The 25,734-nt window shown below is 42.9% G+C and overlaps 1 protein-coding gene across 1 annotated transcript; it reads left to right on the top strand.

Annotated features, from left to right (window-relative positions):
- Positions 1–1,703: 1,703 nt before the first annotated feature.
- Positions 1,704–8,010, top strand: LOC141725276 (acidic mammalian chitinase-like). The gene is made up of 11 exons (XM_074528184.1): positions 1,704–1,836; positions 2,455–2,484; positions 3,543–3,744; positions 4,029–4,085; positions 4,190–4,355; positions 4,468–4,592; positions 4,725–4,848; positions 4,956–5,141; positions 5,899–6,018; positions 6,107–6,248; positions 7,677–8,010. Exons 1-11 carry the CDS (start codon positions 1,719–1,721, stop codon positions 7,928–7,930), a joined length of 1,524 nt encoding a protein of 507 aa, XP_074384285.1. The 5' UTR covers positions 1,704–1,718; the 3' UTR covers positions 7,931–8,010.
- The last annotated feature ends 17,724 nt before the right edge of the window (positions 8,011–25,734 follow it).

Genomic DNA, 25,734 nt, shown 5'->3' with positions numbered 1-25,734 from the left:
ATTGGATTTCTTCCCTTTTCTCCACTCAGGAATGAGGGCACGGCTGTGTCCCTGCACTGGGAGGTTTAATTCCCTGTTGTGTGACATGAAGGTGACTTTCCAGGAGGTCACCCAGCCTTGGATGACTGGAATCCTGGATAACAACCTGGTATCAGATGCTGGCTGATCTGCAGATTAAAATGTGCCAACCTGAGCCTTGGAATTTGGTGCAGGCACGGGGTGGGACACAGCTGATAACAGGACAACATCCTCAAGGAGTATTTTTCCAATGTTTTTCTTGGTTGATAAAGTCCCAGGGTACAAATTCAGCTGGGATAGGTCTGGAAAATCTCGCCCTCAGTGATCTCTGGAGCATTTTCAGCTCTGTTATCCAGGGAAGGTGTTTGGGTATAGAAACGAGAGCATTTGGGGCAGGCTCAAGGACACTGATTTGTTTTCATGTGGGGGTAACAAATCCTGGAGTTTTCCTTCAGAACTTTTCCTTCAGGACTTTTCCTGCCCTTCTTCTGTTCTAACAAAGGTGTTTTGCTGTGGGTTCCCTAGGAGTGCTGGGAAAGGGCACAAGAATTGGTCCTTGCTGAAAGAATTCCAATTAGAAAGAGCAGACAGGGACCTTCCATCTGTTCCAGTGTTGGGCTGCAGAGAGATTTCACCACTCTGGGTTTTTCCAGCTGCCTCTTCCCGGTAAAACTCTCATCCTGCCCATTCCATTGGCTGCTGGGAACACCAACACTGGAATTACCAAAACAGAGGTGTGGCACAAGGCTTGATGTAACCAAAGTGAATCAGAATCAGCTTCTGCTGCATTGTCCTCCCACTTGTTCTTGTGACCATGGATGTCAGGAGATTAGGGAAAGGAGATGACAAAAGCAACCGCTTCTTACAGAAGAATTTATCAGGTGGAGAATGACTCAGTAAAAAGCGATGTGGTTTTTCTTTAGTGATGGGACTCCTCGTGTCTGCTTCCAGAGGAGACCCCACCTCAGCTGGGTGGGCAAGGCACAGCTCACAGCACCAAGGTCCCTCTGTCCGACAGAGGGAAAAGGGAAGAAATCCAATCCCCAATCTCCCCACACAGGGAGGGAGCTTGGAGTCTCCATCTGGACAGAAGATAAAATATGGAAAGGATATTTTGAGGCATTCAGCTGATGGAGCTTCACTTAGGGAAAAATGGGAATGCTCAGCAACACAGGGGTGTCTCAGTTTGGGAAAGAGCTGAGCGGGAAAATGAGGGGACAGATGTGAGAGGAAAATTAACAGGGTTCATCATCCGGGGAGTGCCTTGTGGAGTTGAACCTCCAAGAAATAAAGAACCTTCCTGTGTTTCCCTGAGGAGAGCCCAGCAGAGCTCAGAGCGCCCGGGTCCCTCTGTCCCAGAGCCCGCAGTGAGCGCAGAGCCCCGGCAGTGGCCGGGCTGGAGCCGGAGCCCCGCTCAGCCCTGCCTGGGGCCGCTCCCACCAGGGACACCCAGGCTGGGCTTGGGCAGTGCCAGCCCCTGGGAAGGGCTCAAGGATAGCACAAGGTCACCCCTGCAGCCATCGGGGGACACAGAGCTGCTGTTGGAACAACATTTGGACAATCCCACAATCTAATCCCGCTCTTTATCTGCCCGTGCAGCTCCAGGACGTGGCACAGCCCCACGGCAGTGACCCCTGCGGCTGGAGAGCCCATTGTGCTGGTGACAGGTTTGGTGACACTGCTCCCTGCCAAGTTGCGCAATGTTTGTCCATCGCTGTGGGTCCCACGCTGGCAGCAGAGAGGAGCAGGGTATAAAAGAGGCAGAGAGCCCGAGCACATCAGTCTGGTCCAGGATGGCCAAGCTCACTCTGCTCACCGGTGAGTGCTGCTGGGCTGGAGCTCTGTGCCCTCCTGAGCAGGGCTGGGGGCTCTGGCACTGCTGCTCGGCTGCCTGCCCCGCGGGGGGAGGGATGAAAGCGCTGCTCTCTCTTTTCTGTCAGAGATTTCTCAATTTCCTTTGGGGAGGGAAATTTCTCTTCTTTAGCGCTGCTGGGGCTGGGGATCTGCTCTGCTTTGGGCATGGACAGAGCTCACTGCAGGCTGCAATGGAAATGTGCTTTTAGACTTCAACCTAAAATCCAATGATTGCTTTGGCATCTGTTTGGGTTCTTTTAGGTGCTTTTACCTGAAATCATTGGAGAAATGAAGTGCCTGGAGAAATGTTAGCAAAACGCTTCTGCCTGAGCATGGACAGAGTTCATTGCAGGCTGCAATTGAAATGCGCTTTTAGATATAAACCTAAAGTTCAAATGATTCCTTTGGCATCTGTTTGGGGTCTTCTCTATGCTTTTACTTTATTTCATTGGAGAAATGAAGTTCTTGAAGAAATGTTAGCGAAACTCTTGTGCCTGAGCCTGTGGGCAGAGCCTTGCTGCAGGGTTTGCATTGCCCAGGCCCAGCAGTGACCGTGTGTTGTTGTTTCCTTGTGCCCTGCAGGTCTGGCCCTGCTGCTGAACGCCCAGCTCGGTAGGTGCCCTGAGCCAGCCCTGGCCAGCCGGGGAGGAAGGGCTGGGGCTGCGGGGCTGGGGGAGCCCAGGGAGCCCCAGGGAGCCCCAGGGAGCCCCAGGGTGCCCAGGGTGCCCCAGGGTGCCCCAGGGTGCCCCAGGGTGCCCAGGGAGCCCCAGGGTGCCCAGGGAGCCCCAGGGTGCCCCAGGGAGCCCAGGGTGCCCAGGGAGCCCCAGGGTGCCCCAGGGAGCCCCAGGGTGCCCAGGGAGCCCCAGGGTGCCCAGGGTGCCCGGCCCCGCTGCCTTTGGCCAAGCTGTGCCCCGCACACGGAGATGTCTGGGTTTGGAAAGCCAGGAGTCTGCTGAGGAAGGCAGGAGCCTCGCCTGGAATGGGGAATGTGAACCTTCCTCACCCCTCTGAACTGCTGTAAATTTTAAATTAAGGGGCTCTCAGGTAAAAAGTATGGGAGAGGAAATAACTTTTCTTTAATAGGGATGGAAATAAAAGGATAAAATAAGCAATGCAGTAAACTAAACCAACACTGCCAGAGTCAGAACCCAACCTGACAGCCTGTGGGTCAGGCTGTTGGCAGCAGTGCCATTGGAATTGTGGCTCAGCCCTCCTGCAGTGTCAGGGCTGGTTCTGCTGGAGCAGGATCCTGGAGAAAGGTGCAGTCTCTGCCTCTGAAGATCCAGGGGCAGAGGCAGCTGCTGCTCCTCTGGGCAATCCAGTGCAGAAGCCGTGCTGGTGTTCCAGAATCTCCAGATTATATCTGGGTAGCAATGCTTGGCTCCTCTTTATGGGCAGAGCATCTCCCAGTGGGATGCTGTGGTTCTGGTCAGCCATGCAGTGATAGTAAATAGCTGTTATCAGCAGATGTCCTGTCCAAAGGGAGAAGTGATTGTGGGAGAGATAAGGCAAACTGCCCACTTGACAGAAGGCAGCTGCCATCCAGATGCAATAGAACAGATGTTGCCCTGCAGTCTGGCACAGGAGCTGTGCCCACAGTGGCAATGCCGTGCCCAGGGCCGGGCCGTGCCGGGCACTGCAGCCCCTCCATGGCCGCTGTCTCCCCGCAGGCACTGCCTATGTGCTGACCTGTTACTTCACCAACTGGGCCCAGTACAGGCCAGGCCTGGGCAAGTTCACCCCTGAAAATGTCGACCCTTGCCTGTGCAACCACCTGATCTACGCCTTCGCCGGCATGAACAACAACGAGATCACCACCTACGAGTGGAACGACGAGACGCTCTACAAGTCCTTCAATGGCCTCAAGAACCAGTGAGTGCTGGGAGCCCCAGCAGGGCTCTGCTCCCTCCGGTGCCCTTCTGTGCCCCTCTCTGCTCCATCTCCATCCTGTGCCCTTCTCTGCCCTTCTCTGCTCCCTCCCTGTCCTTTTTGGTGACAAGGATGCTGAGTGAAGAGGGACAGAGACACAGCCAAGGCAGGACATGGGGACAGCTCCATCCTCTGAGCATGGGGCTAGCAGCTCAGGGGTGCTGTGGACATCCATTCTATGATTTTATGACATGCAAAAACTCAGGTTCCTGCCTCTTCCCCTTCAGGAACAAAGACCTGAAGACCCTGCTGGCTATTGGAGGATGGAATTTCGGCACAGCCAAGTGAGTTCTAACCATTTCCAGCCCTAAATGGCAACGTAGGAACAAAATGAGAAGGGGAAGGGGCTCCATGGGAACCCCACCTCTCTCCCGCTCTGCTTGCCCAGGTTCTCCACCATGGTCTCCACTCCTGAGAACCGCCAGACCTTCATCAACTCCGTCATCAAATTCCTGCGCCAGTATCAGTTCGACGGGCTGGACCTGGACTGGGAATACCCCGGCTCCAGGGGCAGCCCTGCCCAGGACAAGTCTCTCTTCACCGTCCTGGTTAAGGTGGGCTTGGCTCCAGGCCCTGCTGGCCACAGCTCTGCCTCTGAGCCCTGGGTGGCTGCAAAGCCCCAGCCCTGAGAGCCCGCAGGTGATTGCTGTGCCTTGGGTCCCTCAGGAAATGGTGGCAGCCTTCGAGCAGGAAGCCAAGCAGAGCAACAAGCCCCGGCTCATGGTCACTGCTGCTGTGGCTGCTGGACTCTCCACCATCCAGGCTGGCTACGAGATCGCTGAGATTGGCAAGTGAGTGACAAACCTGGGGTCCCTGGTGGGATTTGAGGGATTTCCTGGGAGTGATGAGGTGAAGGAGCCCCTGAGGGTGGGGTGATGGCAGCTCCGGGCCCTCAGGTGAGGACAGAGCCCCTCTCCCTGCAGGTACCTGGATTACATCCATGTCATGACCTACGACTTCCACGGCTCCTGGGAGAGGAACACTGGAGAGAACAGCCCCCTGTTCGCCGGCCCTGCCGACAGCGGCGACTACAAATACTTCAACGTTGTGAGTGCCTCTCTGGGGCACCCACAGCTCCCCGATCCTGGGTGAGATTTCGAGGAATTCATCCCACAAATCCTAGCAAAGGCTTGAGTGGGACTGGTTTCTTGCAGGAATACGCCATGAATTATTGGAAGAGCAATGGTGCCCCAGCTGAGAAGCTCCTGGTGGGATTCCCAACCTATGGAAAGAGCTTCACCCTGCAGAACCCATCTGACACCTCCGTTGGAGCTCCAGCATCCGGCCCTGGCCCCGCTGGGCCCTACACCAGGGAGGCTGGAACTCTGGCTTACTACGAGGTAAGGATGTTCCATCACATTCCTCACTCAGATCATTTGAAGGAATTGGTCAGGAAGCTCCCATTTGAAGGAACTGATCAGGAACATCCCGTGGAGCTTTCATTTGGAGGAATTGATCAGGAGGTTCCCATGGAGGTTTCATTTGAAGGAATTGATCAGGAGGCTCCCATGGAGGTTTCATTTGAAGGAATTGATCAGGAACCTCCCGTGGAGTTTCCATTTGAAGGAACTGATCAGGAAGTTCCCATTGGAGTTTTCATTTGAAGGAATTGATCAGGAGGCTCCCATGGAGGTTTCATTTGAAGGAATTGATCAGGAACCTCCCATGGTGTTTCCAGTTGAAGGAACTGATCAGGAACGTCCCATGGAGCTTTCATTTGGAGGAATTGATCAGGAGGCTCCCATGGAGGTTTCATTTGGAGGAATTGATCAGGAACCTCCCATGGAGTTTCCATTTGAAGTAATGGATCAGGAGGCTCCCATGGAGCTTTCATTTGAAGGAATTGATCAGGAGGCTCCCATGGAGTTTCCATTTGAAGGAATTGATCAGGAAGCTTCCATTTGAAGGAACTGATCAGGAAGCTCCCATGGAGTTCTCTGCATGGCTCAGGCACAGAGCTCTCCATGGAATCACCAGGATGGAGTTGTGCACTCAGGGAATGGGGTGGCAGCACAAAACCAGAGGATGAACCCAAGGCAAGAGCAGAGCCTGAGCTTTTCCCTTTTGTGGATAACATTCCTGCTTCCTTCTCCTTAGATCTGCTCTCTGCTGAGCTCTGGAGCCACCCAGGCTTGGGATGAACCCCAGGACGTCCCCTACGCCTACAAGGGCAGCGAGTGGGTCGGCTACGACAACATCAAGAGCTTCGGCCTCAAGGTCTGGGGGCAGTGCTGGGAGCTGGGATGGGGCTGGATTCTCCTGTGGGATCAATTCCTGGCGCTCATCAGGATTTTCCTCCCCACAGGTGGACTGGCTGAAGAAGAACAACTTTGGAGGAGCCATGGTGTGGGCCCTGGACATGGATGACTTCACTGGGGACTTCTGCAAGGAAGGCAAATACCCCCTGATCTCCAGCCTGAAGAAGGGCCTGGGGCTGCAGAGCGGCGGTGAGTGGCTCCAGGAGAGCAGGAGAAGCTCCTTGGTGGAGACTCCCAAAATTCCTGTGGGACTGTGGGAGGGGTGAAACATTTTGAAGCTTTTCCCACCCAAATTCCAGATTGTGTTCCCCATCTGAGCCCCTTCCTCAGATCACTGAGGCTCCCACCACCACCAGCAGGAGCAGCTCCTTGATGGAGCAGCTCCTTCATGGAGACCCCCAACCTTCTGATGGAGGTGTGGGAGGGATGGAACACCAGGAACGTTAAAACAAACCTGCTCCTTGTGGAGCAGCTCCTTGATGGAGACTCCCAAAATTCCTATGAAGGATGGGGTGGAATCAAACACTTCCAACCCCTTCCAATCTAAATTCCAGATTCTGTTCCCCCTCCTCCCATTTGAGTCTCCCAACACCACCAGCAGCAACAGGAGCAGCTCCTTGATGGAGCCTCCCAACATTCCTATGGAGGTGTGGGAGGGATGAAACACCAGGAACGTTAAAATAAATCTTTTCCTGGTTGAATTCTTGCATTCCAGACTGCGTTCCCCCCTCTGAGCCCCTTCCTCCCATCACTGAGGTTCCCACCACCAGCTCCAGCAGGAGCAGCTCCTTCATGGAGACTCCCAAAATTCCTATGAAGGGTGAGGAGGAACCACGCACTTCCAACCCCTTCCTGCCTAAATTCCAGACTGTGCCCACCTCTCTTCCCATTTGAGGTTCCCACCATCAGCAGCAGGAGCAGCTCCTTCATGGAGCAGCTCCTTCATGGAGACTCCCAAAATTCCTATGAAGGATGGAGTGGAATCAAACACTTCCAACCCCTTCCTGCCTAAATTTCAGACTCTGTTCCCCCTCCTCCCATTTGAGTCTCCCATCACCAGCAACAGGAGCAGCTCCTTGATGGAGCCTCCCAACATTCCTATGGAGGTGTGGGAAGGATGAAACACCAGGAACGTTAAAATAAATCTTTTCCTGGTTGAATTCTTGCATTCCAGACTGTGTTCCCCCATCTGAGCCCCTTCCTCCCATCACTGAGGCTCCCACCACCACCAGCTCCAGCAGGAGCAGCTCCTTGATGGAGACTCCCAAAATTCCTATGAAGGATGAGGAGGAACCACGCACTTCCAACCCTTTCCTGCCTGATTTCCAGACTGTGTCCACCTCTCCTCCCATTTGAGGTTCCCACCATCAGCAGCAGGAGCAGCTCCTTCATGGAGACTCCCAAAATTCCTATGAAGGATGGAGTGGAATCAAACACTTCCAACCCCTTCCAGCCTAAATTCCAGACTCTGTTCCCCCTCGTCCCATTTGAGTCTCCAACAACCACCACCAGCAACAGGAGCAGCTCCTTGATGGAGCCTCCCAACATTCCTATGGAGGTGTGAAACACCAGGAACATTAAAATAAACCTTTTCCTGGTTGAATTCTTGCATTCCAGACTGCGTTCCCCCCTCTGAGCCCCTTCCTCCCATCACTGAGGCTCCCACCACCACCTCTGGTGGCTCCGGTGGCTCCGGCGGCTCCGGTGGCTCCGGTGGTTCTGGATTCTGTGCCGGGAAACCCAACGGGATCTACGCAGACCCCAACAACAGGAGGAACTTCTACAACTGCCTGAACGGCCAGACCTTCGTGCAGAGCTGCGAGCAGGGGCTGGTCTTCGACCCCGCCTGCTCCTGCTGCAACTGGCCCTAGTGATCGCCAACCCTCTCCCAGCCAATCCATCCCCTGGATTTCATTGTGTGCAATAATCGTGATTAAATAAAGCTTTCTCAAAGCAATCCTCTCTGTCGGAACTCTATTTTTTTGTATTTTCATGGCTCTCAGGGAATCCTGGAGTGCGTGGCTGTTCAAATTCCCGACAGCAGGTGTCAATGTTGCCTGCTCTTCTTCCCAGCCGTGGTGGAGGGATTTTCCAGGAGTTTTTCAGAGATTTTCCGGCAACATTCGGAGAAGAAAAGTGGTTGCAGGCCAGAAAACTGAGTTGTTGTTCCTCTTTGTTCAGTCACAAATCAACATCTGAGGCGAAGAGGAATTTTTTTAGCAGTTTTTAATAGAAATAGAGCACTTTGATAGGCAAAAAAAAAAAAAACCAGCCCAAAAACAGGATAAAGGCAGAGTTTGTTTCTCCAGGGTTTTAAAGCCTGTGGGAGACATGGAATCATGGAATGCCAGAGTGGGCTGGGTTGGAAGAAACCTTAAAGTTCATCCCATTCCACCACAGGCCATTCTTCCTGTTTGGGACAGGCAGGAAAACTCCTCTCCCTCCGAATCCCACCAGCTCAGTGGAGAAATATAAATATAAATATAAATATAAATATAAATATAAATATAAATATAAATATAAATATAAATATAAATATAAATATAAATATAAATATAAATATAAATATAAATAGTATAAATAAATACATCAATACCTATACCCATAAATATAGATGTAGATATTGACAGAAATAGAAATATACATAAAATATAAATAGGAATAGATATATAAATATTAGTATAAATATAAGTAGAAACAAATATAAATATAAATAGAAATAGAAATAGAAATAGAAATAGAAATAGAAATACACATAGAAATACACATAGAAATACACATAGAAATACACATAGAAATACACATAGAAATATTAGTATAAATATGAGTATATATTGATATAAGTAGTATCAATAAATACAACTATACCTATACCCATAAATATGGATAAATAAATAGAAATAGAATTATAACTAGAAATAGAAATATACATAGAAATAGAAATACTCATAGAAATATTAGTATAAATATGAGTATATATTGATATACGTAGTATCAATAAATACAACTATACCTATACCCATAAATATGGATAAATAAATAGCAATATAATTATAACTAGAAACAGAAATACACATAGAAATATTAATATAAATATGAGTATATATTGATATAAGTAGTATCAATAAATACAACTATACCTATACCCATAAATATGGATAAATAAATATAAATAGAATTATAACTAGAAACAGAAATACACATAGAAATATTGGTATAAATATAAGTACATATTGATATAAATAGTATCAATAAATACAACTATAGCTATACCCATAAATATGGATAAATAAATAGAAATGGAATTATAACTAGAAATAGAAATACACATAGAAATATTAGTATAAATATAAGTATATATTGATATAAATAGTATCAATAAACACAACTATACCTATACCCATAAATATGGATAAATAAATAGAAATAGAATTATAACTAGAAATATACATAGAAATAGAAATACACATAGAAATATTAGTATAAATATAAGTATATATTGATATAAGTAGTAGCAATAAATACAACTATACCTATACCCATAAATAAATAGAAATAGAATTATAACTAGAAACAGAAATACACATAGAAATATGAGTATAAATATAAGTATATATTGATATAAATAGTATCAATAGATACAACTATACCTATACCCATAAATATGGATAAATAAATAGAAATAGAATTATAACTAGAAACAGAAATACACATAGAAATATTAATATAAATATAAGTATATATTGATATAAGTAGTATCAATAAACACAACTATACCTATACCCATAAATATGGATAAATAAATAGAAATAGAATTATAACTAGAAATATACATAGAAATAGAAATACACATAGAAATATTAGTATAAATATAAGTATATATTGATATAAGTAGTAGCAATAAATACAACTATACCTATACCCATAAATAAATAGAAATAGAATTATAACTAGAAACAGAAATACACATAGAAATATTAATATAAATATGAGTATATATTGATATAAGTAGCATCAATAGATACAACTATACCTATACCCATAAATATGGATAAATAAATAGAAATAGAATTATAGCTAGAAATAGAAATATACATAGAAATAGAAACACACATAGAAATATTAGTATAAATATGAGTATATATTGATATAAGTAGTATCAATAAATACAACTATACCTCTACCCATAAATATGGATAAATAAATAGCAATATAATTATAACTAGACATAGAAATACACATAGAAATATTAGTATAAATATGAGTATATATTGATATAAGTAGTAGCAATAAATACAACTATACCTATACCCATAAATATGGATAAATAAATAGAAATAGAATTATAACTAGAAATATACATAGAAATACACATAGAAATATTAGTATAAATATGAGTATATATTGATACACGTAGTATCAATAAATACAACTATATCTATGCCCATAAATATGGATAAATAAATAGAAATAGAATTATAACTAGAAACAGAAATACACAGAGAAATATTAATACAAATATGAGTATATATTGATATAAGTAGCATCAATAAATACAACTATACCTATACCCATAAATATGGATAAATAAATAGAAATAGAATTATAACTAGAAATAGAAATATACATAGAAATAGAAATACACATAGAAATATTAGTATAAATATAAGTATATATTGATATAAATAGTATCAATAAATACAACTATACCTATATCCATAAATATGGATAAATAGAAATAGAATTATAACTAGAAATAGAAATATACATAGAAATAGAAACACACATAGAAATATTAGTATAAATATAAGTATATATTGATATAAGTAGTAGCAATAAATACAACTATACCTATACCCATATATATGGATAAATAAATAGAAATAGAATTATAACTAGAAATAGAAATATACATAGAAATAGAAATATTAGTATAAATATAAGTATATATTGATATAAGTAGTATCAAAAAATACAACTATACCTATACCCATAAATATGGATAAATAAATAGAAATATAACTAGAAATAGAAATATACATAGAAATAGAAATACACATAGAAATATTAGTATAAATATAAGTATATATTGATGTACATAGTATCAATAAATACAACTATACCTATACCCATAAATATGGATAGATAAATATAAATAGAATTATAACTAGAAACAGAAATACACATAGAATTATTAATATAAATATGAGTATATATTGATATAAGTAGTATCAATAAATATAACTATACCTATACCCATAAATATGGATATTTATAACTAGAAATAGAAATACACATAGAAATAGAAATACACATAGAAATATTAGTATAAATATGAGTATATATTGATATACGTAGTATCAATAAATACAACTATAGCTATACCCATAAATATGGATAAATAAATAGAAATAGAATTATAACTAGAAATAGAAATACACATAGAAATATGAGTATAAACATAAGTATATATTGATATAAATAGTATCAATAGATACAACTATACCTTACCCATAAATATGGATAAATAAATAGAAATAGAATTATAACTAGAAATAGAAATATACATAGAAATAGAAATACACATAGAAATATTAGTATAAATATCAGTATGTATTGATATAAATAGTATCAATAAACACAACTATAGCTATACCCATAAATATGGATAAATAAATAGAAATAGAATTATAACTAGAAATATACATAGAAATAGAAATACACATAGAAATATTAGTATAAATATGAGTATATATTGATATAAGTAGTAGCAATAAATACAACTATACCTATACCCATAAATATGGATAAATAAATAGAAATAGAATTATAACTAGAAATAGAAATACACATAGAAATAGAAATACACATAGAAATATTAGTATAAATATCAGTATGTATTGATATAAATAGTATCAATAAACACAACTATAGCTATACCCATAAACATGGATAAATAAATAGAAATAGAATTATAACTAGAAACAGAAATACACATAGAAATATTAATATAAATATGAGTATATATTGATATAAGTAGTATCAATAAATACAACTATACCTACACCCATAAATATGGATAAATAAATAGAAATAGAATTATAACTAGAAACAGAAATACACATAGAAATATTAATATAAATATGAGTATATATTGATATAAGTAGTATCAATAAATACAACTATACCTATACCCATAAATATGGATAAATAAATAGCAATATAATTATAACTAGACATAGAAATACACATAGAAATATTAGTATAAATATGAGTATATATTGATATAAGTAGTAGCAATAAATACAACTATACCTATACCCATAAATATGGATAAATACATAGAAATAGAATTATAACTAGAAATAGAAATATACATAGAAAATGAAATACACATAGAAATATTAATATAAATATGAGTATATATTGATATAAGTAGTAGCAATAAACACAACTATACCTATACCCATAAATATGGATAAATAAATAGAAATAGAATTATAACTAGAAATAGAAATACACATAGAAATATTGGTATAAATATAAGTATATATTGATATAAGTAGTATCAATAAATATAACTAAACCTATACCCATAAATAAATATAAATATAATTATAACTAGAAACAGAAATACACATAGAAATATGAGTATAAATATAAGTAGAAATAACTATAACTATAAGTGTCTGTATTTTCAAGCCCCAGTCCCAGCTCCACCTTCCCCTGGATCTCCGCTCCCGGCTCCCCACAGGCCCCGGCGGCAGCGCCGATTCCCGCTCCCAGCGCGGCCCTGCCGGGGGCGGTTCCTGCTCCCTCCCTCCCTCCTTCCCAGAAATGCCGGCTCTGACTCAGCCCATTACGAAATCCTGCAGCCACCCCCCCTTTGGCTCCTCCAGGCCCTTTGTCCCCCTCTTGTCCCCGGGGATGTTCGAGGAGCGCCCAGAAATTTCCCCCTGATGATTCCATGCCCTGCTGCCCTCTCCCATTGTCCATCCCTCCCATCTTTCACGTCTTTCCCCGCTCCTCATTTCCCTGCTCTGTGAGCAAACCCCGAGCTCTCTCCGGTGTTGTGAAACAGCTCCAGCTCAATTTCTGCCCGTCCTGTTCCCCAAATAACCCCGGCTCTGCTGGGCTGTGGGAACCCAGCACGTTCCTGGGTGACTCAAGGCCCTGGCAAGGGGCTCGGAGACCTTGGCACGGAGTCGAAACCACCTTTTGTGCCTTTGATTTTAGCCCTTGGAAACAATTCCCAACTCTGTGTGAGGAGTTACGAGCCACAGGAGTTTGAGTAGAATGATGGTGAATTTGTCACAGGGTGAAAAAGTAGAATTTTGGGGTTTTTAGAATGGGGGTTTAGGAGGCAAGATGGAGGAATCTGGGTGTGCGCTGTCGTCGTCGTCTCCTCCTTCTCCTTCTCCTTCTCCTTCTCCTTCTCCTTCTCCTTCTCCTTCTCCTTCTCCTTCTCCTTCTCCTTCTCCTTCTCCTTCTCCTTCTCCTTCTCCTTCTCCTTCTCCTTCTCCTTCTCCTTCTCCTTCTCCTTCTCCTTCTCCTTCTCCTTCTCCTTCTCCTTCTCCTTCTCCTTCTCCTTGGATTCTCTGCCCCCCAGCCCCATCCCAGCCCATCTAATCCCAATTTAAACCCTTGTGCTGAGGCAACATCTGCCTGTGCCCCCTAATCCCTGCTCCAGAGCTGGAGCCATCTGGGCAGGGAGGCTGGATCAGCTTCCCATGAAATATTTACCACAGACAACCCAGCTGATCCCATGTATTCAGAAAAAAAAAAAAAAACAAACCCCAAAAATAAAATAAAAAGGTTTAAAAATGGGTGTGGATCATCACATCCCCCCAGCACAGGGTGTGAGCTCCTCTCATTCACATCCATAAATTCCTGCTGGTTAAAACAAAGGATTATTTAGTGACTACAAGAAAATGGTCTGGGAGGAAATGAGGTGCAGTGCAAAGGACCAAAAGAGGCCAAAACCAACCTGACAGATGTTGCAAAATCAGGGATAAAAATCAAGGAAGAAGACACAACTTGGAGGGGAAGATATGAATGACATGGCATGGATAATTTTAAAAAAAAAAAAAAAAAGGATTTTTAATAATTTAATGACATTTTGAGCCCAGCTTGAGCAACCAAATAGCCTTTAAATAAAACATTCCCTGCTGGAGCAGGTGCCCTTCAACCTCCCCGGGTTTAAAATAGCTCTGGAGTCAGGCTGAGCCCCAGTTCAGCTTTCCTGAGCGGGGTTTAAGGTGACCTTCGCTGGGGCAGGGACATCATCTTGTTTGGAAATGACACACATTTTCCTTCCAAACCTTGCTGGATGGGGTTTATCTCCCACCACCCTTTTATCCCCCTCAAGGTTTTTATTTCGGAACAGAATTTCCTGTTCCCTCAGCAATGCTTCAGTCAGCAGAGCAGGGGAAAACCCGAAATGAAAAATTAAGGGAAATGAATTAAAAACCTGAATGAAAATTAAGGAACGAAGGCAGAAATTAGGAATGTCTCGAGGGGGAGGGTTAGGGGATTATGGCTTTTGCGGGTGTATTGGTTTTTTGAGTTTGGGATTGAAGGTGTTTGAGATGATCAGATCGAGGTGTTTATTATTTTTTATTAGTGAAATGATTTTATTTGTTACAAGATCTTTTAATACTAAACGATTTAATTAAGAACTGATACTTAGATTATTTTCCCCACTGATCTAATAATGAATCTTTTGAAGTTTGTAATGTGGATTTTTCCTTCCCTGGGCTGGATCTCTCCCACTCCTTCCTCTCTTCCAGGCTGGGTTCATCCCCGTCTTCCTGGATGTTTCTCTGTTCTCTCCTATTTCCCAATCCTTTATTTCTCTCTTTCACAAGAAAGAACAAAACTGGGACATGGAACAGGATCTGTTTTCCCGCTGACAATTCCCTATTTTCTGCCAGATATTCCCTATTTTTTTTCCCAGATTCCCTGGGCTGGATCTCTCCCACTCCTTCCCCATTTCCAGGCTTGATTCACTCCCTCCTCCCTGGATGTTCCTATCTCCTTTTCAATTTCTCAATTCTTTATTTCTCCCACAGAAATAAAGGACAGAACCCCCTGGTTTTGTCCATTACTGGGTCATGGAACAGGATCTGTTTTCCCGCTGACAATTTCCTGTTTTCTGCCAGATATTCCCTATTTTTTCCCAGATATCTGGGACTGAATCTCTCCCACTCCTTCCTCACTTCCAGGTGGACTCATCCTCCTCTCCCTGGATGTTCCTCTCTCCTCTTCAATTTCTCAATTCTTTATTTCTCCCACAGAAATCAAGGACAAAACCCCCTGGCTCTGTACATTAGGAACAGGATTTGTTCTCCTATTGACAATTCTCTATTTTATGCCAGGAAAACAGAGATTGTCTCTCTCACGCTCCTTCCCCACTCCAGGCTGGATTCACCCCTCCAGGCCCAGCCCCTCTCCAGCGGCCCCCCGACATTCCTGGGGCTCCCCAGGGCTGGAATTCCATCAGGATCTCCATCTTTGGCAGCCTGACCCCCTGGTCCCGTACAGAACACGGAATGGGATCTCTTTTCCCACTGACAATTCCCCATTTTCTGCCACATTCCCTGGACTGAATCTCTCGCACTCCTTCCCCACTTCCAGGCTTGATTCACTTCCTCCTCCCTGGATGTTCCTCTCTCCTCTTCAATTTCTCAATTCTTTATTTCTCCCACAGAAATCAAGGACAAAACCCCTTGGCTCTGTACATTAGGAACAGGATTTGTTCTCCTATTGACAATTCCCCATTTTCTGCCACATTCCCTGGACGGAATCTCTCGCGCTCCTTCCCCACTCCAGGCTGGATTCACCCCTCCAGGCCCAGCCCCTCTCCAGCAGCCCCCCGACATTCCCGGGGCTCCCCAGGGCTGGAATTCCATCAGGATCTCCATCTTTGGCAGCCTGACCCCCTGGTCCCATACAGAACACGGAATGGGATCTCTTTTCCCACTGACAATTGCCCATTTTCTGCCACATTCCCTGGACGGAATCTCTCCCACTCCTTCCTCACTTCCAGGCTGGATTCATCCCCCTCTCTCTGGATGTTCCTATCTCCTCTTCAATTTCTCAATTCTTTATTTCTCCCACAGAAATCAAGGACAGAACCCCTTGGCTCTGTACATTAGGAACAGGATTTGTTCTCCTATTGACAATTCTCTATTTTATGCCAGGAAAACAGAGATTGTCTCTCTCGCGCTCCTTCCCCACTCCAGGCTGGATTCACCCCTCCAGGCCCAGCCCCTCTCCAGCAGCCCCCCGACATTCCCGGGGCTCCCCAGGGCTGGAATTCCATCAGGATCTCCATCTTTGGCAGCCTGGATGTGTTCCAGAGCCCCTGGTCCCGTACAGAACACGGAATGGGATCTCTTTTCCCACTGACAATTCCCCATTTTCTGCCACATTCCCTGGACGGAATCTCTCGCACTCCTTCCCCACTTCCAGGCTGGATTCATCCCCCTCTCCCTGGATGAGCTCTCCTCTTCAATTTCTCAATTCTTTATTTCTCCCACAGAAATAAAGGACAAAACCCCTTGGCTCTGTACATTAGGAACAGGATTTGTTCTCCTATCGACAATTCTCTATTTTATGCCAGGAAAACAGAGATTGTCTCTCTCGCGCTCCTTCCCCACTCCAGGCTGGATTCACCCCTCCAGGCCCAGCCCCTCTCCAGCAGCCCCCCGACATTCCCGGGGCTCCCAGGGCTGGAATTCCATCAGGATCTCCATCTTTGGCAGCTTGACCCCCTGGTCCCATACAGAACACGGAATGGGATCTCTTTTCCCACTGACAATTCCCCATTTTCTGCCAGATTCCCTGGACGGAATCTCTCGCACTCCTTCCCCACTTCCAGGCCTCACCTCTCCAGGCCCAGCCCCTCTCCAGCGGCTCCCCGACATTCCCGGGGCTCCCCAGGGCTGGAATTCCATCAGGATCTCCATCTTTGGCAGCCTGGCTGTGTTCCAGCCCTCCCTGGCAGCTTTTGCTCCCACGTCATTTGTTTTGGAGCTCCCTGCTGCTGCCGCTGACGTCCGCGGGGCCGCGTCAGGCGAGAGGGAAGCGCGGCCCTTTTTTGGGAATTTGGGATTTGGGAACAGCTGGGATCTGTCAGCTCCAGGGATAAACACTCCAGGGTTGTTTTTACCCCCTCCCTGTGCTCAGCACAATATTTTTCCTTTCTCTTTAAGAAGCGTTTTGCTGCTGCGGGTGGGATTCTGCGCCAGAATTCTTTCTAAATTTGATTTTTTTTTCCTCCCCATTTCGGCCTCTCTGAAGCAGTTGTGGCCTCTTTGCAAAAGGAAAAGATAAAAGATCCTTTGGCTCCTAAAAAATTTGGGAGTTTTGAGTCCTGAAGGAGAACGGAGGCATTTTTGGGGGGGTTCAGAAGGTTTGTGAGGGAGTAAAGGAGAATTGGCGACTTCAAATGCTTGGGAAAGGGGGATTAGAAAAATAAAAGGGTGAAAAAAGGGGGATTAAAAAAGGGGGATAAAAAGGGAGGTAAAAAAAAAAAGAGGGGTAAAAAAGGGGATAAAAGGGGGGTAAAAATAAAGGGAGATAAAATAAGGGAGGTAAAAAATAAAGGGGATAAAAGGGGGGTAAAAAATAAAGGGGGATACAAAGGGGATAAAAATGGAGATAAAAAATAAAGGGGGATAAAAAGGGAGGAAAAAAAAAAGGGGGATAAACGAGGGGATAAAGGGGGGATACAAAATAAAGGGGGATAAAATTAAAGGGGGATAAAATAAGGGATAAAAAATAAAGGATAAAAATAAAAAGGGATAAAATAAGGGAGGTAAAAAATAAAGGCGGATAAAATAAGGGAGGTAAAAAATAAAGGATAAAAATAAAAGGGGATAAAATAAGGGAAGTAAAAAATAATGGGGGATAAAAATAAAGGGGGGTAAAATAAGGGAGGTAAAAAATAAAGGGGGATAAAGAGGAGATAAAAAGGGGATACAAAATAAAGGGGGATAAAAATAAAAAGGGATAAAAAATAAAGGAGGATAAAAATAAATGGGAATTAAAAATAAAAAATAAATGGGTCTTAAAAGAGGATAAAAAAGAGGGGTAAAAATAAAGGGGGGTAAAAAGAGGGGAATAAAAAAGAGTGGGATAAAAAAAGAGGCTAAAAATTAAATGGGAGTAAAAATAAAAGGGGATAAAAATAAAGGGGGATAAAAAAATAAATGTAGTTTAAAAGGGGAGTAGGAATGGGCTCCAGCTGAAGGACAGGGACACTGGGAGATGCTGGAAAATCTCTTTATCCCAAACTGGAGAGAGCAAAAAATGAGGATCATACCCAGGGTTTTCATCTTTTGGAGAAGAAGGAAAGCCAGAAAACAAATCAGCAAAAAAGAAAGAAATCAGATTACACAGGCCTCAGTTGAAGGACACTGGGAGATACTGGAAAATCCCTTTATCCCAAACTGGAGAGAGCCAAAATCGAGGATCACACCCAGGGCTTTGATCTTCTGGAACCTGCTGGGCAGGGCAAGGAGCAGAGTGGGACCAGCAGGAGCTTCTCACCCTGGGCCAGATGTGGTCAGAGCCTTTTTCATCCCACGTGTGCTGCCTTTCTTTGCATAGCCCAGCTGCCATTAGGTGTCATTAAGGCAATTATGCCGAATTTTAGCAGCCCACAGAGTAATTGGGGGCAATTTTTAGCATCCCCAGGGGCCCTGCTGATGATCTTCTCAGGTCAGGTGTGGCTCAGGTGACACTTTTGAAGTGGACCTTGTTGTGCTGCTGCTGTTGGGGAAAGGCTGGAGGAGAACAACTCCAATTTCCCAATTTTTCCCTTCCTTTTTGTTAAAAAAAGTAATTTTTGTTTCTCTTGTTTCAGCTCTGAAGTGAATTAAACCTGAGGAGTGGTTGGGAAAAATCCAGGTTCGGGTCCACAGGGAAAATCAGGGAATTTATGGCTTCTAAAATCCATAAATTTCCTGTGGATTTACCCTGGCTGTGCTTGGAACAGGGGGAGCAAAGGGGATTCAGCTCTAGGGTGAGGAAATTCTGAGTGAAAATTCTAAGGGTGAGGAAATTTCTGCTCCCTCTGCTCCACATCCAGGTGTCCACAGGGAAAATGTGGAATATCATGGCTTTGGGAGCTTCTAAAATCCATCAATTCCCTGTGGTTTTATTCTTGTGCTGTGCTTGGGGACTCAGCTTTGGGGTGAGGAAATTCTGAGCATCACCCTCTGCTCCACAGGGAAAATCAGGGAATTTCAGGGAATCCACAAGGAAAATGAAGGAATTTCATGGCTTCTAAAATCCTTTCATGGCTTCTAAAATCCATCAGATCCCTGTGGTTTATCTCTACCCCAAAACAGCACCAGCCCAAAGGAAAATTTGGATTTTTTTTTTCTTTATTCCCTTCTTCCCTCAGCTCATTCCTGCATTTCAGGCCTTGCTGTGGATCAGCAGGAGCAATTCCAGATTTTTCCTCAGCCAAAACCTCCACTTAATGAACCCTCACCCCTCACAGGGGGGCAAAAAAGCCTCAAAAAAAGAAAAAAAAAGCCTCAAAAAGGGGGAGATTTGAGGAGCTCAGGGCTGAAATTCCTGAGCAGAGTGCTTGGAACACAGCACAGCCTAGCCAGGAAAATGGAAAAAAATCCCATTTATGGTTGACAAACGTGGCCAGAGGCCAAGGAAAACCCTTCAGGGGTTTTGATCCAGCAGGGTGAGGGAGTGGGAGATATTTTTAACTGGTTTTTTTTCTGCTCACCCCTCAAAATTGGGAGATTTGAGGAGCTCAGAGCTGGGATTCCAGAGCAGAGCGCTTGTGGCACAACAAGGCCTTGGGGGAATAAAAGGGAAAAAAATCTCATTTAGAGGCCAAGGAAAACCCTTCAGGGGTTTTGATCCAGCAGGGTGAGGGGGTGGGAGATATTTTTAGTTGGGTTTTTTTCTGCTCACCCCTCACAATGAGGCAAAAAAGCCTCAAAATTGGGAGATTTGAGGAGCTCAGAGCGCAGAGCGCTTGGAGCACAGCACAGCCTTGGGGGAATAAAGTGAAAAAAAAATCTCATTTATGGTTGACAAACGTGGCCAGAGGCCAAGGAAAACCCTTCAGGGCTGTGGATCCAGCAGGGTGAGGGGGTGGGAGATATTTTTAGCTGTATTTTTCTGCTCCAGAGGCCTTTGGGGCCTGTGCGAGGAGCTCAGGAGCTCTCCTGAGGAGGAGGAGGAGGAGGAGGAGGGAGTGGGAGGTTGGAATTTGAGACCCTTTTAAAGCTCTGTTTGCCTTTCCAGCCTCTGCAGGCTCCAAGGGCACGGCCATGGGGTTATCTCGGCAAGGGCAGAGGGAGGGGAGAGCCTTGGAGCCATTTATGGGGGATTTTATAGAGGAGTTTCCCTGCTCTGCTGGGCCATTCCCGTTTTAATGTCCCTGATCCCAAATGGGAACAACCCCTCAGTGGGATCAGGGGCCTCAGAGCCCTTTATTTATGGGGGATTTTTGTGATTTATGTGATCCTCAGCTCAGGATCAGGGGTCTCAGAGCCCTTTATTTATGGGGGATTTTTGTTATTTATGTGATCCTCAGCTCAGGCCTCAGAGTCCTTTGTGGGGGATTTTTATTTTTCCCTGCTCTGCTGGCCCATTCCCGTTTTAATGTCCCTGATCCCAAATGGGAACAACCCCTGAGCAGGGATCAGGAGCCTCAGAACCCTTTATAGGGGATTTTTGTTATTTATGTGATCCTCAGCTCAGGCCTCAGAGTCCTTTGTGGGGGATTTTATAGAGGAGTTTCCCTGCTCTGCTGGGCCATTCCCGTTTTAATGTCCCTGATCCCAAATAGGAACAACCCCTCAGTGGGATCAGGGGCCTCAGAGCCCTTTATTTATGGGGGATTTTTATTTTTATTTTTATTTTTGCCCACTCCACTGGGCCATTCCATCAGGCCCTTTCTTCCTCCACTTTATTTTCTCAATTCCATATATTTAATTCTCCCATTCCCTGTCCATCCCTCTTCACTGAATTTCTTTATTCAATATTTTTAGTGATGGAGCAGCTCCTCAGGAAGGATTTATGTGGCTTAGCTCAGAGCTGTGCCTGGGTTTGCTATTTGGGATATCTGGAATGGCATTTTCTTATTGTTTGGGACGCTCTTCACCATTTCCTCTTTCATTTGAAAAGAATTTCATAATATTTAATAATAATTAATATTTTAATACTAAAATATTTACAATTTAATAATTATTATATAAAAATATTTAATAATTTAGTAATATTATTTAATTAATACTTTTATAATTTGATAATCATTTAATAATAATTCTGTTATTTAAAAATACCATAAATCCAAATTTGGTGGCAGGCATTGGGGTTGCCACGGAGCTGCACCACACATTCCCCTCTCTTCAAAATGGGCAAAAAAATGCAGATTTTGGGCAATAGGGAGCTCCTCCCAGCCTGGCTGAGCTGCTCTTTGGCAGCCCAGTTAGATTTTCAGCACCTTAAAAAAAATATTAAAAAATCAAATTCCTGTCTTGTGGTTTCAGCCGGAGGTCTGGGTTTGTATTTTTTTTTTCTTTGTTGGTTTTATTTTTGTACTTCTCGTTTCTAAGAAAATAAAAAATCCGTTTTTCGTAGCTGTGTGTCAGCAGGGAAAGGGGAAATCCTTCAGTCCAGGCTGCCTTAGAAGGAAAGGTGTGAGACAGACCCGAGGAGGGAGGTTTGGCCTGAAAATATTCAGGGAGAGGGGAGAAAATTTAGTCCTTTATCCCACCACTGCTGTGTCCTGATTGTTTTTAACCTGAAATATTCAGGGAGATGGGAGAAATTTTGGTCCTGCACATTCCTGCTGTGTCCTGATTGGTTTTTTTTGCCGGAAACAGGAGGTGCCATCTCCCAGGCTTGGTTTTCTCCATTCTTGAGAATAAATTTTCCACAAATTTTCCCCCATTTTCCCTGGGTCTGTGTGTGTGTGTGTGTGTCTGTGGCAGTGACAAGGACTTGGCGTGGCCCTTATCCCACCAGTTCTTTGTCCTGATTGTTTCTGGCCTGAAAATTTCAGGGAAATGGGAGGAATTTTGGTCCTGCACATTCCTTCTGTGTCCTGATTGGTTTTAGCCTGAAAAATTCAGGGAGATGAGAGGAATTTTAGTCCCTTATCCCACCATTTCTTTGTCTTGATTGGTTTTTTGGCCTTAAAAATTCTGGGAGATGGGAGAAATTTTAGTTCCTTATCCCACCACTGCTGTGTCCTGATTGGTTTTTTTTGCCTGAAACAGGAGGTGCCATCTCCCAGGCTTGGTTTTCTCCATCCTTGAGAATAAATTTTCCACACATTTTCCCACATTTTTGGATCTCTGTGTGTGTGTGTGTCTCAGTGGCAGTGCCAAGGACTTGGCGTGTCCCTTGTCCCACCATGTTGTGTCCTGATTATTTTTCGGCCTAAAAAATCAGGGAGACGGGATGAATTTTAGTCCTGTGCATTCCTTCTGTGTCCTGATTGTTTTTAACCTGGAATATTCAGGGAGAGGGGAGAAATTTTGGTCCCTTATCCCATCATTGCTGTGTCCTGATTGGTTTTAGCCTGAAATATTCAGGGAGAGGAGAGAAGTTTTAGTTCCTTATCCCACCACTGCTGTGTCCTGATTGGTTTCAACCTGAAATATTCAGGGAGAAATTTTGGTCCTGCACATTCCTGCTGTGTTCTGATTGGTTTTTTTGCCTGAAACAGGCAATTTATTCTCAAGGATGGAGAAAACCAAGCCTGGGAGGTGCCATCTCCCAGGCTTGGTTTTCTCCATCCTTGAGAATAAATTTTCCACAAATTTTCCCCCATTTTCCCTGGGTCTCTGTGTGTGTGTGTGTGCCTCAGTGGCAGCGCCAAGGCCGCGGTGTCACCGCCCCTGTGCCCAGGTGTGTCAGGGAGATGGGAGAAATTTTGGTCCTGCACATTCTTGCTGTGTCCTCATTGGTTTTATGGCCTTAAAAATTCTGGGAGATGGGAGAAATTTTGATCCCTTATCCCACCACTGCTGTGTCCTGATTGTTTTTTTTTTGCCTGAAACAGGAGGTGCCATCTCCCAGGCTTGGTTTTCTCCATCCTGGACCCCCAAATTTTCCATGAGTTCCTGTCTGTGGGTGTCTCTGTGGTGGTGCCAAGGACTTGGAGTGTCCCTTGTCCCACCAGTTCTTTGTCCTGATTGTTTCTGGCCTGAAAATTTCAGGGAAATGGGAGGAATTTTGGTCCTGCGCATTCCTGCTGTGTCCTCATTGGTTTTAGCCTGAAAAATTCAGGGAGATGAGAGGAATTTTAGTCCCTTATCCCACCATTTCTTTGTCTTGATTGGTTTTTTGGCCTTAAAAATTCTGGGAGATGGGAGAAATTTTGCTCCATTATCCCATCATTGCTGTGTCCTGATTGGTTTTAACCTGAAATATTCAAGGAGAGGGGAGAAATTTTGATCCCTTATCCCACCAGTGCTGTCTTGATTGCTTTTAGCCTGAAATATTCAGGGAGAGGGGAGAAATTTTGGTCCTGCACATTCCTGCTGTGTCCTGATTGGTTTTTTTTTGCCTAAAGCAGGAGGTGCCATCTCCCAGGCTTGGTTTTCTCCATCCTTGAGAATAAATTTTCCACACATTTTCCCTGGATATGTGTGTGTGTCTCAGTGGCAGCGCCAAGGCCGCGGTGTCACCGCCCCTGTGCCCAGGTGTGTGCGGGAGGGAGGCAGCGCCTGTTTTGACGGCGCTCCGTGTTTATCCCCGCAGTTTGCAGAGGGGAAAGGGCAAGGCCTGGCACGGCAGCCGCGCCCTGGTAAGGAGCAGTCAGCGAGGGCAATTTGCCTGTGCCCGCCTGTGCCCCCGCGGGCTGTTTGCCCCGGGCTGGGGCAGATTTGATCGCAGCCTGGGGTGGGGCCCAGCAGGGCACGGCTCACCCTGGGCCCGGCTCGGTTCCCAGGGCCCTGCAGAGCTTTGATCTCCTGAGCCAACACTGCTGCTGCTGCTCCCAGGGCCAGCTTGCCCTGGAAAAAGAAATATATTTTATATTTTATGTATTTATTTTATATGGTGGATATTTATATTTATATTTATATTTATATTTATATTTATATTTATATTTATATTTATATTTATATTTATATTTATATTTATATTTACATTTTACATTTTACATTTATTTTATACTTTATACTTTATATTTTATATTTATTTTACATTTTGTATTTTATATTTTATACTTTACACTTTACATTTTATATTTTACACTTTACATTCTACACTTTACATTTTATATTTCACATTTTACATTTTACATTTTACCTTTTACATTTTATATATTAATGTAAATATATTATTGTGTATTATATATTACATAAATTTGTATGTATTATATGTTATATAAATTTTACATTAATATATAATGTATTATATATTTTATACATTACATTTGATATTTTATCTTTTACATTTTATACTTTACATTTTATATTTTTCACTTTATATTTTATATTTTATATTTTAATTTTCTATTTTACATTTTACACATTACATGTTATATTTTGTATATTAATGTAAATATATTATTGTGTATTATATAAAATATTCTATAAATTTGTATGTATTATATAATATATTCTATAAATTTTACATTAATATATCATATGTTATATTTTATATATTATATTTCACATTTTATACTTTATATTTTATATTTTACATTTTACATTTTACACGTTACATGTTATATTTTATATGTTAATGTAAATATATTATTGCATATTATATATTATATTGCAAAAATTTGTATGTATTATATGTTATATAAATTTTACATTAATATATAATATATTATATTTTATATATTATATTTCACATTTTATATTTTATATTTTACATTTTATACTTTACATTTTACACTTTACATTTGAATTTTCTACTTTACATTTTATATTTTATACATTACATTTTATATTTTATATATTAATGTGTATTATATATTATATAAATTTGTATGTATTTATAATATATTATATACATTTTACATTAATATATAATGTATTCTATATGTTATATATTAAATTTTACATTTTATATTTTATACTTTACACTTTATATTTTATGCTTTACATTTTATGTTTTACACTTTACATTTTATATTTTATGCTTTACATTTTACATTGTATATTTTACACTTTACATTTTGCATTAAAAAAAAAAAAGGAAAAAAAATAAATTCAGCAAGTCGCCTTCCTGCTGACAGCACTTTGCCTTGTTTGGGGTGTTTTGTTTGGGAAACACCCTGTCCTTGTCCTTTGGGAAATCCCTGTCCTTGTTTGGGACAGGGATTTTTTGGTGGTTATCAGGATTATTACAAATACATCCATTATTTTTACAGTTCTGAACCATTCTTGGCAATTTTCCCCCCTAAATTTAAAGAAAAGCAGCTCAAATGGACCAAGATAAACTTGAAATCCTTCCCAGAGCTTGGGGTGGCTGAAGGAGCCTGCCCAGGCCTCTTTCATCTGTGGTGCTGACTTCAAAAACACCCAAAAACATCCATTATTTTACAGTTCTGGACCATTCCCAGTGATTTTTTTGCCCCTAAATTTAAAGAAAAGCTTCTCAAATGGACCAAGATAAGCTTGAAATCCTTCCCAAAGCTTGGGGTGGCTGCAGGGATCCACCAGGA

Source organism: Zonotrichia albicollis, chromosome 28 (assembly GCF_047830755.1).
Source record: "Zonotrichia albicollis isolate bZonAlb1 chromosome 28, bZonAlb1.hap1, whole genome shotgun sequence".
In the NCBI taxonomy this organism is placed as follows: Eukaryota; Metazoa; Chordata; class Aves; order Passeriformes; family Passerellidae; genus Zonotrichia; species Zonotrichia albicollis.
This window is presented reverse-complemented; position numbering and strand designations above follow the sequence as displayed.

Coding starts and splice junctions, on each gene's coding strand:
- LOC141725276 (XM_074528184.1), top strand. CDS start 1,719: ATGTTTGTCCATCGCTGTGGGTCCCACGCTGGCAGCAGAGAGGAGCAG. Junction 4,593..4,724: donor GAGATCGCTGAGATTGGCAA/GTGAGTGACAAA, acceptor CTCTCCCTGCAG/GTACCTGGATTACATCCATG. Junction 6,019..6,106: donor TCAAGAGCTTCGGCCTCAAG/GTCTGGGGGCAG, acceptor TCCTCCCCACAG/GTGGACTGGCTGAAGAAGAA.